Source organism: Quercus lobata, chromosome 2 (assembly GCF_001633185.2).
Source record: "Quercus lobata isolate SW786 chromosome 2, ValleyOak3.0 Primary Assembly, whole genome shotgun sequence".
Taxonomy (NCBI): domain Eukaryota; kingdom Viridiplantae; phylum Streptophyta; class Magnoliopsida; order Fagales; family Fagaceae; genus Quercus; species Quercus lobata.
The window spans coordinates 7,785,404-7,804,145 of record NC_044905.1 but is presented as its reverse complement, the minus strand read 5'-3'; the positions used below and the strand labels follow the sequence as shown (position 1 = coordinate 7,804,145).

General features: G+C 33.1%; 2 protein-coding genes and 1 pseudogene across 2 annotated transcripts; all 3 read left to right on the top strand.

Moving 5' to 3' along the window:
• The first annotated feature begins 674 nt into the window (after positions 1 to 674).
• On the top strand, positions 675 to 3,879 carry LOC115958379 (annotated as a pseudogene).
• A 3,281-nt stretch (positions 3,880 to 7,160) lies between these two features.
• Positions 7,161 to 12,968, top strand: LOC115974295 (probable protein phosphatase 2C 55). The gene is made up of 5 exons (XM_031094570.1): positions 7,161 to 7,353; positions 7,729 to 8,656; positions 9,566 to 9,890; positions 11,376 to 11,525; positions 12,434 to 12,968. Exons 2-5 carry the CDS (start codon positions 7,929 to 7,931, stop codon positions 12,728 to 12,730), a joined length of 1,500 nt encoding a protein of 499 aa, XP_030950430.1. The 5' UTR covers positions 7,161 to 7,353; positions 7,729 to 7,928; the 3' UTR covers positions 12,731 to 12,968.
• Positions 12,969 to 15,331: 2,363 nt separating this feature from the next.
• On the top strand, positions 15,332 to 18,218 carry LOC115978401 (arabinosyltransferase RRA3-like). The gene is made up of 2 exons (XM_031100421.1): positions 15,332 to 15,812; positions 17,000 to 18,218. The coding sequence occupies exons 1-2, from the start codon at positions 15,627 to 15,629 to the stop codon at positions 18,125 to 18,127; spliced, it is 1,314 nt and encodes a 437-aa protein (XP_030956281.1). The 5' UTR covers positions 15,332 to 15,626; the 3' UTR covers positions 18,128 to 18,218.
• Positions 18,219 to 18,742: the final 524 nt, after the last annotated feature.

Here is an 18,742-nt window from a genome sequence, read left to right as displayed (position 1 = left end):
AATAATTGAAACTTCTCTATGATGGTTTTAGTTTGTTGATATTACTTTTGGTTTCTTTTGGTTGATGGAGTTTTTTTGGGGTGTGATTTTGGTGAGAGGGAAATAAAAAAATAAAAAATAATAATTCAATTTTGCTGTGTTTGTTGGTCAAGAAACTGCAAGAACAACAGAGAAAAGAAAAGAAAAGAAAAATTAAGTATTTTTTTCTTTAAAATTTGAGAAATTATTTTTTTTTTTCTATGCTAACATGGCATTTTTTTTGATAGGGGCATTTTTTTTTTTAATTTCAATTAAAATTCTTTATTATTTTATAAGCCACGTCAGCTTTACTTGTGCCAACTGTGTATATCATTTGTCACGTAGGCATTTTTCGGTAGTGAGTTAACGGTAGGAACTAAATTGACTGCTACTAAAATATTGGAATCAAATTGACCGTGACCCTAAAATGTAAGGACCAAAATAGTTTTTTCGCCTATAATTAATATAGGTTATATTATATTGAAAATTTGAAAGACCAGGTCATGACATTGCCAATGTACCAGACTACCAGTCCACTTCGTTCAGTAAAACATATTTTATTTCAACACACTCTATGTCTATGATCAGTGATCAGTGATCACTAAGCAACTCCACCATTATTATACATTCCCTAAAACTCTCTCTCTCATTTCACTATGCATCTTCTTTTTCTTCTAGTTGTGATATTCTTCCTTGTCATACTTTTGAAACTCGTTTACTCGTTCATATGGGTCCCATACAGAATTGAGAAACACTTCAAAAGACAAGGCATACGAGGCCCGGGCTACCGTCCGATCTCTGGGAACACGGCTGAGATCCAAAGTATTTTCACTGAAGCTCTATCAAAGCCAATCCCATTGGGCCACGACATCATCAACCGTGTGGCTCCTTTTTACTACTAATGGTCAGTTATGTACGGTAAGAACTTCTTGTTCTGGTTCGGGTCAACGCCAAGGCTGGCAATATTCGACCCGGACATGGTTAAGGAAATCCTTACAAAGTCAGATGGGTCCTTTGAAAAAATCAGTTTAAACCCCTTGGCTAGGCCACTCTTTGGTCAAGGACTTGCTGGGCTTAGTGGTCAGAAATGGGCTATCCACAGAAGAATCGCAAGCCAAGCCTTCAATATGGAGCGAGTTAAGGTAACCCTTTTTATTCATACAAAATAAAGAGATTGTGGAACAAGTTTGATAGATACAAGTTTCTAATTGGACAAAGTTTTTGGTACCACTTTCACTAAAAAAAAAAATATTAATATAGCTACATATTTTTAATTGTTGGATTGTATGTTATCTACATTCTTATATCAAATTTCATGTTAATAAAAAATATATTTTTCATGCGTAATTTTAGATTATAAAAACTTCAAATTTAAATATTTGATAGATTACATAACTATTGAAATTTTTGATTTTCTAGAAATTTTTCAAGGATGGGAGATATAAGAAGAAAATTTAATTCAATTATAGATTTGTCGAAATTCACATCCAATAAAAAGGTCTTTGTCCTCTATCATTAGTCGTGACCATTCTTTTTTGAAAATTTAATTTTACAGTATTGGGTACCAGAAATTGTGGCTAGTACTGCAAAAAGATCTTTGTCCTTTGTCATTAGTCGTGACCATTCTTTTTTTAAAATTTAATTTTACAGTGTTGGGTACCAGAAATTGTGGCTAGTACTGCAAAGATGATCAATAAGTGGGATGAAATTAGAGGAAATAGTGACGAGTTTGAGATGGATGTGCACGAAGAGTTTCATGAACTCTCAGCAGATGTTATATCAAGAACAGCTTTTGGAAGCAGTTTTGACGAGGGGAGGAGACGCATTTTCAACTTGCAAGAGCGGCAAATAGTACTTTTCTCCAAGGCTATAGCAAATGTGTACCTTCCTGTGTTCAGGTAAACATATTGAATTTGTTCCAACATCTAAATTTCAAACTCAGTGGAAAATCTGTGCACTATGTTATTGGTGTGACTTACTTTCTTGGTGGTTGTGGTTTGACATAAAGCAGCACTGTCGTTTATGATTGATGACTCATGCTTTTTGTCTCAATTCCCTTAATTCTATGATTGCCTGCCGAAGTATAGACACGAAATTTTGTTAAGAATGAGGGTCAGTTTTGAAAGGGCAAAGCTTCTGTGCCCGTTGGATGACACATATGATGTGGATATCGTGTCACATCCAATGTAATATAGTATATGTCACGCAAGCCAAGCCCATTTTCAATGCTATTTTTTAAGGTGATAATTGCTTCACACAAAAGGCCAACAAAGTCATTCATTGCATATTCTAAGATGGAATCTTAGGAAATTCTCATTGGCTACGATAATGAAGAAAAATGAAAAGTTCCATTGGCTACGATCCAATCCATCACATATTATTCCAAGAAAATAAGAAATTACAATCCAAGTGCTTCACACTGGCTTGTATTCTGGAGCTACATGTTCATATATTCTCTTAATTATTTCATTTGTTAGTATTTGTGTGAGACTTATTATACCCACTAAAGAATTTGTTAGTATTTATGTGGACAAAGTCTATTAAACACTATCAAAAAAATAAAAGGTCTATTAAACACAAACTCACTTCCTTCCGCTTTTGTTCATAGTCTAAACTACATTTTTTTAACAAATTCATACTAGCATAGGTTGTTCCTCTCTGACTTGGTTAACTATTTCTCAATGATTGGATTACGGATTCACATTATCCCTGCTTTTGCTTATTACAATGATATATGACTTTAATTCAATGGAATTTGGACTTCATCCTTTTGAAATAGGCCAAATGAGTTTTGTTTTTGTATAGGATTTATCTTCTTGTTATAGGTCCAATGATGAGTTTCAACTGATTCTTTGGCTTCTTATAAATGCATAGGTTTTTGCCTACTAAGATGAACAAAGAAAGGTGGAGAATAGATAAGGAAACTCGTGACTCTATAAGGATGCTAATTGAGACAAACAAAAAGGCAAAAGAAGATTCAGGAAATCTTCTTGGTCTATTTTGTCTTCTGATAAGAATCAAGATGGTGACGAAGAAAGATTAGGGATTGAGGAAATCATAGATGAATGCAAGACCTTTTACTTTGCTGGAAAGGAAACAACTGCTAACCTTTTAACTTGGGCAATTGTACTTCTAGCACTACATCAGGAATGGCAAAGCAAGGCACGAGAAGTTGTTCACATCTTTGGTGAACATGGGATTCTAGTTGCAGAGAAATTAAACGATCTCAAAATTGTAAGATCAATTTCTTTCTGGCCTATCAACTTTCGAAACATCGTCTAGAGGAGTTGCAAGTTTTTTCTATTATGGAATTCAATCATATACTTTGTCATAATCAGAAAAGGGTTTATGTAGACATCATAAGGAAAATCAATAAGTTATATTACTATTTTCAAGTTACAAAGTATATTCTCATTCTTATTTTGTATCCATTGAGAATGAACTTCTTTTATTTACTGAGAATTTGCCTTGCCTTGTTTTTTAACAGGCGAACATGATAATCAATTGAAACACTTAGACTATATCCTTCGGCTGTGACGGCGATAAGACAAACATGTAAGATGGTTAAGCTAGGGAACCTCGACATTCCTGCTAACACAGCTTTATTTGGCCTTACATGCAATCCATCATGACACTGAAATATGGGGTGAAGATGCTAATAAGTTCAGCCCATTGAGATTTATGGAGCCTCGAAAGCATTTAGCTTCTTTTTGCCCATTTGGCTTGGGTCATAGAATCTATGTAGGTCAAAATTTAGCTATGATTGAGGCGAAGATTGTCATAGCTATGGTAGTTCGACATTTCTCAATATGGTGCACAAATACAGCTGAGAAGGAGAATTTCAAGTTGAGTTTTGGTTAAATTATACAAATTACAACTTCTAATGTTGAAATGTTTTCATTTCATCTCTAAAGTTTCAACTTTCTTCATATGTCACTCATGTTTCTAATGTAGTGATTCTATCCATCTCTCTATCCAAACAATGCCATGATTAAATCCCATTAGTTTCTAATATCAAAACTATATTGTTTATGGGGTTTAATAATATGTGATTATCATATCGACTACATTGGAAACATATTTAAATTAAAAGTCGGAAATGAAAAAAAAAAAAAAAAAAATTTGAAACTACGGGGATGAAAATTAAAAATTGATCGACGTTTGATGATGTAATTTGTGATTTTTTTTGGGCTTTTTTTTTTTTTTTTTTTTTTTTTGAGAGGGTTGGGCTATTGTTTTAAAGAGTGGGCTTGTTGTAATTTGCATGTTAAAGCAATTTGGAAACGTTTATGTTTTATATTTTACTATTCCTATGCACAAAATACCATAGCGTGCAAAACTTATATACGAAAACTTGTTTTTTTTTTTTGTTTTTTAGCAATCCATTAGAATCAAGGAAAAAATTGGAAACTGTGAATCAAGATGGATCTCTATCTTTATCAGTGGTGGAAATAGGAAATTGTCAAAATTAAATGTAAATTAAATGCTACATAACCTTGATATGTGCACTACAAAATATATATATATATATATATATATATATATATATATATTTATTTATTTATTTATTAAAATTAGACAAATTGTGTAACTATTGACAAAAGTATTTGATATTTCTAAACTTATCTTTAATCAATAATATTTAGACATTAGACAAGTACAAAAATCAACAATGATACAAAGCTAAGAATTATTATTTAGACTACAAGCAATAAAATGTAAGGACTACAAACCTTGCTTTGTTTTCCCTTTTATCACTTACAATAATTGTAAGGATAATTGCATCTATTGTAATTATATGAAGGAAAAAAAAAAAAAAAACACACTCCTTGAACTTTGGGGTAAAATTAAATTGACCCCAAGTTTGCAAACTTAAAGAGACTAATATAAAAACAATTAAACAACAATAAAATTTAAAGTTAAAAGTGTAATTTTGTCTTAGAGTTGGTTTCACTAGAACACCCACATTGGTGGAGCCATAAATTCAACAATATGGCTTCACAAAAAGCTACTTTATTTATTGGGAAATGCTAACGAGTGCCCTTAAAGTATTGGTTAAGAATCCATTTAAAGAAAGTTTTTATGGAAAAAGAAAAAAAAAACAATTAATATTTTGACAGCTTTTTTCATTTCCCATAAAAATGATGTCAAAACTTTCTTAAAATGGATTCTTAACCAATGCTTTAAGGGCACTAGTTAGCATGACCCTTATTTACTTTACATTCTCACTTTACAATACACCTAATATCAATAAATCAATATTTTTAGCTATTTGATTAAAATAATAAAAAAATTTATTAAAAAGTAGTGTGAATACAACCAAAAGAAATTTTTTTTATTAAAAAGCAATATGAACACAACAATTTATTTATTTATTTATTTTTTACATATGAGCTATAATGCATAGTCAAAAGTAGCTGTGCACCGTAGCTGTGGAGCCAAAAAATATGGCTTTGGCTCCACCAATATAGCCACATTTTGGTATTTGGTGGTGCTAAAAATAACAATATAGCCTTTTAGCACCACTAATACTAGTGTTCCTAAGTTGTAATTGTGACAAGTATCTATCTTCTTTTTGCAAAAAATAGTTACACTCTTCTTATCAAGTGGCCACCCTTTATTAGAATTGTCTAAAGTTTGGTATGATCTAATATTAAATCCTAAATTTTTAAAAAGTTCCTTTATAAACATAGTAATATAAATTTTTTGGTACCACCAATACTAATGCTCCTAGGTTGTGACTGTGACAAGTATCTTTCTTCTTTTTGCAAAAAATAGTTACACTCTTCTTATCAAGTGGCCACCCTTTATTAGAATTGCCTAAAGTTTGTATGATCTAATATTAAATCCTAAAATTTTAAAATGTTCCATTGTAAACATTAAAGTAATAGAAATCCTTCCGTTTGATATTATAAAATTTTGAGTACACTATATAATTGCAGGCAAAACAGCTTTGATCGTGGCCATGGTAGGCTAGTTTGACATCTACGAGGTTGAAATTTCAGTGACGAAAATCAAATCTAATAATGGGAGGCTGAGATCTTTCGAAAGCAAATGCCTTTTCTCCCTAATTGTTTTTTTTTGACTGTTTTCTCCCTAATTGTTGAGAGTAACTAACAATGTAAATTTCAATCTCAATCGATAATCCAATTGTTAATTGTCAATATTTAAACCCAATTGGGTTGGATTCCCGAATCAAACTCATTAAAACCCTTAACTTCCATTTCAAAAATAGTATTTTTTTTCTTTTTTTGAGAAGATTATTTTTTTCCTTTTTTGGTGATGCACCATCTATCTTATTTTTGGATAGAATTTTGGATACATTATCTCCTTTTGCGGTAAACTTTGGAATCTGGACTTTCTCAAAAAAAAAAAAAAAGGAATTTAGATACATTATCTCTCCTTTTCTTTTTTCCTGAAATTGGATACATTATCTTTTTCTTTTTTTTAAGAAAGGGATATATTATCTAAAACTTAGTTTTTGAGAGAATTTTATCTTATGGTATTTACTCCTGAAGATAACTCTTTATCATCAAACCAAGACATCAATTAATTTTTGGTATAAGTAAAAATTGAACCCAAATTTTTTATACAACCATAAGAAACTTTATCAATTGAGCTAACTGAAATGCACTGTTTAAAACTTAGTTAAACGTGAAGGTTACATCACAAATAAAAAAGTGAGGGTCCAGGACTTATTTACAAATAAGAAGAATATATAAAAGTATATTCCCCACAATCTACGGTACACGTTAATATCAAGCACCATTTGAATTCTCTCAATTTCTCTAGGCAAGTACACCACACCATTTCCTTAAAACTCCTACAAATTTGGATGAAAACAAAAAACAAAAAAACATGAATCTAAAAAAAAAAAAAAAAAGCACACGAACAATGTACCAACCTGAAACTCTATTAAACCCTAAAGACCAAACTACCCTTCCCCACGTGCAAAAAACACTGAGACACCTTTCGTAAATACCACACCTTATCCATTGTCAAAACAGTCAAAACGCCAAACATCGTTATAATGGCACATCATTAATGTCGGTAAAAACACCAAAAAAATAGGGTTTCATCGCTTTTATTATTAGCAGCTTCCAAAGAAATTTATCGACCGTGTCTTTTTCTCTGTTTTTTTTTTTTTTTTTTTTGGTTTTTTTTTTTCCAACCTCAAAGGCTGCGAAATCTCAAAGAGTTAGAAAACCTCGTGACTCTGTGTCCCTCACGCACCTAACTTCCAAAGTTTCAGCCTTTATATATAAGGCTTGGTTTTTCTGGGGTTTATAAAGTTTAGGGTTTCGTTTCAAATATTGCTCCGACTGTGAAGGAACGGTACGAGTTTTATCAGTACCTATCAATTTCTGGGTTACCCTTTTTATTTATTGATTTTTTAATTTTATTTCATTTCATTAATTATTGCTAGGAATTGTATCTAGCTGTAGCTGCCATTTGAATAAATTTTTGTTACTGGGTTTCATTTTTTGGATAGATTGGCTTTGGTTATTAATTGGCAAATCAGTTATCACTTTCAATCATATAATAACTCAGTTGTTCCTGTAAATGAGTTTCATTTCATGTTGATAATTAAGGGTTTATCTATCTTAGATGTGATGTTTTCAATTTTTTTTTTGTGTTTAATTATTTTGCTGTCTGTGTTATTTTAGGTTTGTTTTACTGAATTCCATCCTTATTTATTTCCATTTTCAGGTTTATAAATCGGAGCGGTACATTGAAGGAAAAAGGGGTTTTTTTTTTTTTTTAATATTTTATTTTATTTATTATTGTTAAGTAATTTAATCATATAGATGTACTGGGAGTTATGAAATTTTCTTATGTATATAGTGGTAAAAATAGTGGTCTCTGCAAAAGAAGGATTGAGTTGAAAGTGTTTTGTTTAAGAGGGTAAAATGCCATCTACTAATTTTTCGAGACTGATAACTGCAATCCAGAGGTCGATTGTAGGGCAAGAAGTTAGGTTACAGGACCCATTCGATGTGGTAATCGGGCAAGGGAAATCGTTGTTTGGCAGTTCTAGGTTGTACCGTACTTTATCATCTTCGACTCATACAGACCTGCACGTTTTGTTAAGACCTGGAACTGTCTATGCTGCAAGATCGGAGTTAGTTAGCCGAAAAAGGAATATCTCTGTTGTTGGAGCACTTTCGCGGATGCTGTCTATTCCATCTGTGTCTGGGCCTTCCTTTCAGGTCTGTGCGTATCACATTGATTGCGCACTTGCTGAACCTGTGCACTTGAATAAAGCTATGGCTGCTTGTGGTTCCAGAGCTGTTTTGGGAGAATGTTCCTTAGATAATTTGGCTTCAAGGCATAAGCCACTTTCATTAACAACAGATAGTTCCAGTATCATTTACAGCAATAGAGGTTCCGAGAGCTGCAGAAAAGCTAGTATGAGTCTGAAAAAACGTGAGCAACCCAACAATAATGTGATTTATGGATACTTCATATGTAATGCTGTGAAGAGGTGGTGCATTTCTCACCCATACACAGGGTCAGGACCAAGAGATTTTCATAGCACATCATCCACATGTTTCTCTGCTGGGACTGCCCCTGATGTGTCCTTTGATAATTCTGCTCGTGAGGAACAGCTTGCAAATTCTACAGATTCATCTGAACAGTATGTTCACTGATGTAGTTTCCATATTTCTCTTTCAAGTTGTTTGCTAGAACTTCATTCCATTCTTTTTTGTGAGATATGCTCTGCTTAATTTTGAAGTAGTTGTCATCTGAAGTATACACACAGACATATGTACAGTTGATTGTAGCCAAGACATGCATATGTAAATTAGCAACAGAGAGAGGGTACCCTATTTGTGTATCATTTTCTATTAAATACTTGAACCCTACCCATGTCAAATGGGAGTAACTTTTTCTTCTTTTGTTCTGTATTTTTTATAGTGTCTGTTTACATTGTTATGTTATACAAGTGAAAGCTGCCTCTCTCTCCCTCACTCAATTGTTCTTTTCCTTCATGGATTATATACTGCCTTTCTTTTTTCTTTTTAATAATTATATTAGAAACAAGCCACCTTACATTTGATTTTTCTTTGCCATTTAAAAACTTTTTTTTTTCTTCTTCATATTTACGTATATAATTTACTAGTTTCAATCGTTATGGAGAATTTGGAGGAGCAATGGCTTGTATAGGATGAACTCCATGGTCCAGAACTACTGCTTGTGGTACTTGCACTGTATGAAGAGCTAATTTGTTGTCACCTTGGTTAGTGTAGGAGCTTTTGAGCTAGCCTAAGAGAAGCCACTTTTTTTAAAAAAAAATTTCGGGCCACTTCAATATTAAAACCTTTTAATTTTAAAATATATTCTTGGATCTAAATTCTTTATTTTTGGCACATCCTTTGTATACTTCCTGTGTAGTAGGGGTGTGTGCCTTTTTTAATGAATGTATTTACTTTTACAGGATTCTGGTGAAAATATTTTATCGTGGTTTTTAATAACCTAACATGGTTAGGTAATGCAGTAAAGTGCTGGAATTTAGATCTATGGTTTTGCTTGGCTTTGTTTGCAGGAAGAACTCAGCAGGCAAAACCCTGAAACTGCTTTCAGGATCATGCTATCTGCCTCATCCTGATAAAGAAGACACTGGTGGGGAGGATGCACACTTTATATGTGTTGATGAACAAGCAATTGGGGTGGCAGATGGTGTTGGTGGCTGGGCAGATCTAGGTGTTGATGCTGGACAATATTCCCGGGAACTTATGTCCCATTCAGTAAATGCTGTTAAAGAGGAGCCCAAGGGTTCAATTGATCCTGCTAGGGTCCTGGAGAAAGCTCACTCAATCACAAAAGCCAAAGGTTCCTCAACAGCATGCATCATAGCACTCACAGAAGAGGTATATACTTCTTCCATTTTAGCCATTCCTTTATGCCTGTCTCTAGTTTCTGGATTTATTTGGCCATTTTCCTGAAAAACCATTAAATTATTTTTTAAAAGACATTGTGTAATTGTAGCCTGACTTGTTCAAGGTATTGGAGTTTTCTTATCATGTTAGTTTGCAGACGATTTTCTTATTACTTCTTTTGGATTTTTCTGCTGATTTATTTCTCGGTGTATGATCATGATAATCTCAGTTTATGATAATCCAGTAAGGCAGTAAGTTTCATTGGATTTTTCAGAATTAAAATTATAAAAACTCAGGGTTGTGTTAGGTATTGAGGAAGTAACATTAAAATTTACTATACAATATATATGCTCTTGAGCACTGACATTGACAGGAGTGACTTGATGTGGCTCAGTGGACTTGTAACACTTGATCAAGTTCAAGTTTCAAATGTTTGGTTTATTTGGAGAGCCAGCTCCTTCCACAAGTGATGTAGAATGGATTTAATAACCTGCTTACTATTTTTTGTACAATGGGCTAGAGTTACGCTAAATTATGATTAGTGGGTATATAACAATTAAAGAAAGGCTTAGGGTTTGTTGATTCATAATGATTTGAGTAGGCTTGAGGTTAATGATAAAAGGCAAAAAGGGTTTAGTTTTGAGAATTTTAGTTGAATTTTGGACAGCAACAAATGTTTGTGTATTAAGGTTGGTTACAATGAGTTTACTGATGGCTGAAAAGGTTGGGGAATACTTTTGAGTTTTAGGGTCTCAAAGGGTGTTAGCTTAGGGACATGGTTGGGGCTGTATTTTATAAAGAAAGGACAATCACTGGGGATGAACACTGCCTTTAAGCAGTAATGATGCAGCAGTCAGCAGAAAAGAAGAGTATATAGCAACCAAGGCTCTTCAAATTCAAATCAACAAACTCTAAAAACGATCCTGAATATGCTCTTTTTTGTTGCTGAGAAATAATGATATTAGGTATTATAGTGTGGGCTCTTGTTCTGATGGGATTTTGACTAATAAATGAAGTTAAAGGACAAAACACAAAGGCCCCATAACTGAACTACAGTTACAAACTGAATAAATTATACCTATGGCTGCTAACTATTGATTATAACCTTAAGAAAGTTAATTTTGATCCAGAATTGGTTGTTTCTCCTAGACCATAGTCTTTATAGATATTGTGCGACCTATAGTTTTAGCATTAGGCTTCCAAGATATTCTATTTCCAATAATATTACCACTCTGCCATCAATCAGCTATGGAGGGTTTAGGTGACTTTCTCCCCAGATTTAGAGGAATTGTATCATTTGGTACTTGAGGGAGTGAATGAGTTGTCTAGTTTTTGAAGACTTTTTTCCTTCTTGACCCTGTATAAATGGTGAACCTTTTGGAATTTTATTTGCTTGAAATAAGGAGTCTTCTAATTTATCATACTAGATGGTGACATAATTAATTGCTTTTTTTCTTTTCCTTTTTTTCATTCCAGGGTGTTAATGCAATTAATTTAGGGGACAGTGGCTTTATGGTGGTCCGGGATGGGTGCACCGTTTTTCGATCTCCTGTGCAACAGCATGATTTTAATTTCACCTATCAACTGGAAAGTGGAAATAATGGTGATTTACCTAGCTCTGGTCAGGTCTGTGCCCATTACTCTCTCTCTCCTCTTCCTGCAAATGTTAGTTATGAGGAACCAAATTGTAGCCTGAAACTGAAAATATTTATCATGCTCCTTTTATATATTTTTAAGGAATGAATGTCATTCGTATATTTTGTGGGAGGGCTAAAACTTTCCCTCAGGGAACATATTTGCACTGTCACTGTAAAGTGATGTGTTGTAGCTTAGCATTCATGTGATACCTGATATTATTTATCACACTATTTTCCTGAATATCCTGAATATTTTTATTATTATTTAGCTAATATCCTGGGTGATGCCATTAATTACAATGTTTCTAGTAAATTTTTCCTAATTAAATTGCTTCTACTTAATCATGATTTTTTTAAGAGTCCGAATTTGGCAAGGATGGAGTGTAAAACTCATGTTTTACATTATCCAATAAGAGATTGTCACACATAAGAGATTGCCCATGTTTTACAATGTTTTACATTATCCACATCAGGTTTTTTCTTAAAATTTAATACTTCCTACTACACATAATAACATCTCAATAAACTCCCAATTAAGTTAGATTTTCAAATAGTTATTAGAATTGATTGAGTGTTGTTGTGCCTATTTTTTAATAGGTAATATGATGATGTGGCATATTGAGATTGATGGAGTGAAACTTGGGTTTTATACCGCATCTTTATTGAATATAATCTCTTTTTAAATTAAAGTTTTCTCATATCCTGAAGAAAATCTTGGTTGATAGGCATTTAATTTACTGTGTTCAGGTATCTTTTTCTATTTGTAGAACTCTAGTGCTCTACTACAAAAAACAGGGGTGACTGACAGAATAATTATGAATTTATTAATATGTAATTAAACTCACTTTATTGATTATAGAATGTGTTGTTGAGACTAGTGGTGTATGTTTGATTTAGGTTTTTACAATTGCTGTTGCTCCGGGAGATGTTATAATTGCTGGCACTGATGGACTGTTTGACAACTTGTACAACACTGAGATTACTGCAATAGTTGTTCATGCCATGAGAGCTGGCCTAGGGCCTCAGGTGACAGCTCAGAAGATAGCGGCACTGGCACGCCAACGAGCACAGGACAGAGACCGGCAGACACCTTTTTCCACTGCTGCTCAAGATGCTGGGTTCCGCTATTATGGTGGCAAGCTTGATGACATCACTGTTGTCGTTTCATATATCAAGAGTGATGGTGATGAATGAGACACTCTCGTGTATATAGTTTTCTCTATTTCAATTTTATTGCGCTTCAAGTCAGGCTTTTTGTAGAATCAAACTCTTCTCTTTGCCATTATACGGGTTTATTATGCCCTTCATTAATGTAAAAACAAAATAGCATTTCTTGGTTTGAGCTCTTAATCAATTCTCTCTATTGCGTTGCTACCACTGTACACTGATGATTCATCTTCAAGCAAGTCTAGAGACAATTTTTATTTATTTATTTTTTTTCACAACTTTTGCTAAGGTGTTAAGTTGTGATTTGAGCAATATTACTTTTATTTTATTATGCTTTGTTGTCATGCACAAACTCATGTATGTAAGAATGCACTTGTCCTGTGACCTGATTTGGAAGACATCACAGTGTCACACAGTCACATACTGGCAAGATGTTAAGGTCACTTTGAAAAGCAGCTTCACAAGCTCTTTTGTCTGTAAGAATTTGCTTGTCCTGTGACTTCATTGGGAAGACCTCACTCATACTGCCGAGAATATTAAGGTCACTTCACAAAGCAGCTTCATTCGGATCCCCTTTCCAGCCAACCCAGTATGTAAAGGGCTTTTCCTCAAGTTTAGACAAGTAGCAGTATTTCTAGTTTTACAGTCCAAACTGTAACAGCCTGCTCAAAATTCTAAAAGAACTTTTCTAATTGAATTGATTGACGTCTGTGCCCAAATTCTATATATGTGATCATTGCATGCAGTTTCATTGTTTAAACAACACAATAAGTATTTCCAAAACATTTTTTCACCTATACGTACTTCTATAACACTTAAATAAAACTATTAGAACAACTTACCAAACAAGTCCATAGAGTTACGAAGATAATATTTTTCAAAGTAAGAAGAAGAATTAGAGCAGTAAGTGTTTTGAAACACTAGAAATAAAAGAAATTTGTTACTAAAAAAAATGAAAATATTTCAAATCAAATAGTAAATGACTTACCCACCTGTGGTTTGGGCGAAATATATGTAAGGCAAATTACAACTTACCCACCTGTGGTTTGAGCGAAATTTAAATTGTCTATTTGTGATTTAAAATACATGAGGTTCACTCCGTTAGGATTTCGTAACCCACTTCTGTACTTTCACCGTTAAAAACACAAAAAACATAACAAAAACATAAAAATTAAGATCTAAAAACATATTTATTAAAATGGTGAAGTATTAGCTTAATAACATCCTTCCTCTTCATAAGAACATTCTCAAATCTCAAGCCTATGAATCCAAACAAAACCATCAAGAGGATAGAAAAGATTGAAAAAGAAATTTGTGGTGTATTTGATTTGGTTTTAATTTTTGGTTGCAGTGGTTGTGGGTTTATATTCAAAATTTATGGGTTTAATTTTTGGTTAATCTTCAAGATTTCTGGATTTAGTTTTTGGTTTGGGTTTATGTTCAAAAATTCTAGGTTCACTTTTTTTTTTTTTTTTTTTTTTTGAGATAATAGATAGAAACTTTATTAATCTAAAAGAGTAACCTTATACAAATATAAAGAAAAGAACAAACACTTGGGCTTGCTCTAGTGAGCCAACTCAAGAGACAAATAGGAAAAGATAAAACTAAAGGCTTCCTCCATGCTATCACCAGATACAGTAAGAAAAAGACATCAGAACTTGGCTGTCATTAGCTTTGAGTTTTGGTTGATTTTGTGGATTTAGCTTTTAGTTTCTAAATTCTGGGTTGATTTTAGTTTAGCTAATTTTTTGGGTTTCATACAAAATGTTCACAAAATGAATATTTGGTTGAAGGTCTCCCCACGCAGGATCTAAGTATCATGGTTCTTCATGGCTACTCTCACTTCTTGGCCCACTCATTGCCAAAAGAATTGAAGGGCAACCTGATCATATTCTTGGTCCACTCATTGCCAAATCAAACACACTACAAATTGAAAGGCCCGAAAATGTTTTTATGAAAAGGAAGGATGTTCTTAAGCTTATTTCACCATTTTAAGAAATATGCTTTTAGATCTTGATTTTTATGTTTTTGTTATGTTTTTTGTATTTTTAACGATGAAAGTATAGAGGTGAGTTACAGAATCCTAATAGAGTGAATCTCAGGTGAGCAAAGTGTTAACTTTTAAACCATAGGTAGACAACTTAAATTTTGGTTAAACCACAAGTAGGTAAGTTGTAATTTGCCCCAAAATATATGCTATTAACTTCCCATATTTAAAACATTCATCTAGTAGGTACTATTTATTTCAGCTAACTTGTTTTTTTAGAAAGTTTCAACCTATAGCGTCCGCTATTAATGATAATTCTTTATTATCAGACTAAGACATTAATCGATTTTTGATGTAGGCGAGAATTGAATTTCAGATCTCTTATTCAACCATCAGAGACTTTACCAGTTAAGCTAACTGAAACTCACTTTGCCAACTAATAGTAGAAGATAAAGTTTGACATTAAAAAATAAGGAGTCAAAACTAACGTGTATTTAAACTTATTAGCATTAGATTTGAAATTCAATTTTAGCAAAGAAACTGATGTTGCTATTAATGGATAAAACTGATTTCATAAATGCACTTAAATGAGCATTTAATGAATATTTTTTAAATGCAATTTAAAACTGCTGGGCAAACATAGTTTTAGTTCGAAAGATAGTCAATTTCTTTGATAATTCGATAGTTGGAAGAGAGGATGTTAAATACTAGATGTCTTAGTTGGAAAAATTAGAATGTGCCAACTAGTTAAACTACATTACCCTTGGCGTTGAGGGTCAAACTCCATTTACTAAAAAAGAATGAACAGTTTGAGAGAGAGTGAGTGAAAGTCCAATAGTGCCTAAAAGAATGAGACTGGTATAAGTTATAACCTAATGCAATAGTAAAAAGTGAGAGAAGAAGTCTCACTTAGCGTGTTATCAATTTATAGAAGCCATGGCGGATCATAGAGACGGACCATTGATGAGGGACAAGAGCAAGGAAAACGTCCAATGTCAAATCACCTTAGCCATTGTGATCGGAATTGTTCTTGGTTGTGTCTTTGCCTTCTTGTACCCTTACGAACTCTTCACCTACTATTCACCTTTCCAAGACCAGCCATTCGGTAAAACAAATCTCAAGGTTCGGATCTTGCTGCTCAATTACCTCACTGTTTAGTTTATTTCCTCTTTTTCCTATTAATTGGTTTTTATTACGTTATTACTTTTTCTTTTTCTTTTTGATAAGCTTAATATCTTATTACTTATTTTCAATTGGCTTCGATAAAATATGGGTTTTAAGTTTTATTAATTTATTTACATAAAGAGTTAGGAACAAAAAAACTGTTTACTTTCAATCATTATGTGTAAGCCATTAGAAGTAATTGATAATGAGTTTGAACTTGTGAACAAGGGACTGAAGCTACTTTTAGGTGGAATTCTTTCTGCCTTGTTTTGTTTGGCTTGTTAGAATTAGAGTTAGAACTTTGAAGTTTGAACCCACAATGTTCACTTCATATGGTGGTGTCAAACAGTGTTTGTTGTTAATACTTGCAAGAATTGCTCTTATTTTAGCCCTTGTTGTGCGAGTAATGTTACTCACAACTTTTTCACAACTAGTTGTGTTGGCGAATTATGATTGATATAACATTACTTTTGTACGAGCTCACATTCATTTTGTTTATTGTATGTCAATTACAACCAATTAATTAATTCAAGACTTATAAAATTTATTATGTAAATAGACATATTGTTGTTGTGCACACACATGAGCTTGGCTTGAACAAGTTATGAGTTGCGTTTGAGACTCAAGATTCTATTTGATCATCAATCCACATTGTTGTTTTTTTTTTGTTTTTATTTATTTATTGTGCATATTGCTCTCATGGAGTTGTATTTTGAAATGATATATAAGAAAAAATTAGAATCATATGAAAGGGGGTTCGAAAAGGATGCCTTAGAATTAAGATTTCTTCCTTATTTTTCATTATCATTTGATGATGTTCATGCTCTTAGGTTTGTTTTCTTGTGTTTATTTATTTTTAATAGAAAATGCTCTTAGGCTATATTACAGTTTCCTCACATGGTTAGATATAAATGCTTACATGAGGTAGGTTCCAATTAGTTAAATTGATAAAAAAAAAAAATTTTCCTTCTTCTAAAAAATGTATCTTGTTGTTAAATAAGAGACTCAAGTTCAAATTCACCTACACCAAAAGGAAACTAATGGTCCTACGCTATCAAAAAAAAAATATATGGGTAATGTTAATTACACATACCAACTTGCACACATGTTCTGTGTTTAATTTTTCCCTACTGTTTGTTTGTTAGGCTGGTTCATCCTCATGTGAATCATCAGAACGGATTGGCGTGTTGAAGTTAGAAATTGCATCATTGTCGGAGAAGAATGCTGAGTTGAATATTAAGCTCAAGTTTCTCAGGAAACAGCTTAGGCTGGCTGAACAAGGAAGAGATTATGCACAGAAGCAGGTTATGGCTTTGGGTGAAAATCACAAGGCTGGGCCCTTCAATACTGTCAAGGGTTTGAGAACTAACCCAACAGTTTTTCCTGATGAATCTGTGAATCCAAGATTAGCAAAGATCTTGGAAGAAGTTGCTGTTCATAAAGAAATTATAGTTGCAATTGCAAACTCAAAAGTGCAAAGCATGTTGGAGGTCTGGTTTACTAGCATCAAGAAGGTGGGTATTCCTAATCATCTAGTTGTAGCATTAGATGACCATATTGAAAGTATATGCAAATCTAATGGCGTTCCAGTCTACAAGAGAGACCCAGATGAGGGTATTGATTCAATTGGAAAAACAGGAGATAACCATGCTGTGTCTGGACTGAAATTTCGCATTTTGAGAGAGTTTTTACAACTGGGATACAGTGTTCTTGTCTCAGATGTTGATATAGTGTACTTGCAAAACCCATTTGATTATCTTTATAGGGATTCGGATGTGGAATCTATGTCTGATGGTTACAATAATAAGACAGCTTATGGGTTTGATGATGTGTTTGATGAACCTGCAATGGGTTGGGCTCGATATGCTCATACTATGAGGATATGGGCTTACAACTCTGGTTTCTTTTACATAAGGCCTACACTTCCTTCAATTGAATTGTTAGATAGAGTGGCTAGTCGGCTTTCTAAGGATCCAGACTCATGGGACCAAGCAGTGTTCAATGAGGAGCTCTTTTATCCTTCACATCCTGGGTATGATGGGCTTCATGCTTCCAAGAGAACTTTGGATTTCTATCTTTTTATGAACAGTAAGGTTCTTTTCAAGATGGTTAGGAAAGATGCAAGACTTAAAAAGCTGAAGCCAGTTATTGTTCATGTAAATTACCACCCAGATAAACTTCCAAGGATGAATGCAATAGTAGATTTCTATGTTAATGGCAAGCAAGATGCACTAGAACCTTTCCCAGTTGGTTCTGTTTGGCAGAAAAAATAGAACTGCATAATATCTACTCCTTACCATTGGATGATGCAGTTGTTCAATTCTTTGTATCACTCACTGGATAAAGATAGACTAGTTTCATTTCACCTTCTGAGAGCCATAGGAAGTATCCTTTGAAATGCTCCCCTTGAATTTCCATTTAAATTTTAGTTTTTAATTTTTTATAGTAATTATTTTTGCTTTGAATTATTATTATTATTATTATTATTTGGATAATTAGGACCCGTTTGGTATGTGTATTTAAACAACAATTTTCGTTTTTTTTTTTTTAAATACATGTGGGTGAAAAAGTATGTGAAAATATGTGTAAGTTATTTAAAAACTAAAAACATGCGTTTAAACTTTAAACACATATACCAAACGGGCCCTAAGAATACTTGTATTAAGTATTAACTATTAAGAAGATAGAGAGGGAGACCCAACCTATCTCTACTATTTGGGCAGAATACCTAAGTGGGGAAGTTGGAGATGGTTAAAGGCCCGTCAAAATTACAAAAGGATGCCCAAAAGGCAATATTACTGTTATATCCTACCAAATTTAGTTTATTTTATATATATATATATATATATGAGATGTGTTCAAGTTACACCTAGTGTAACTCCATAAAA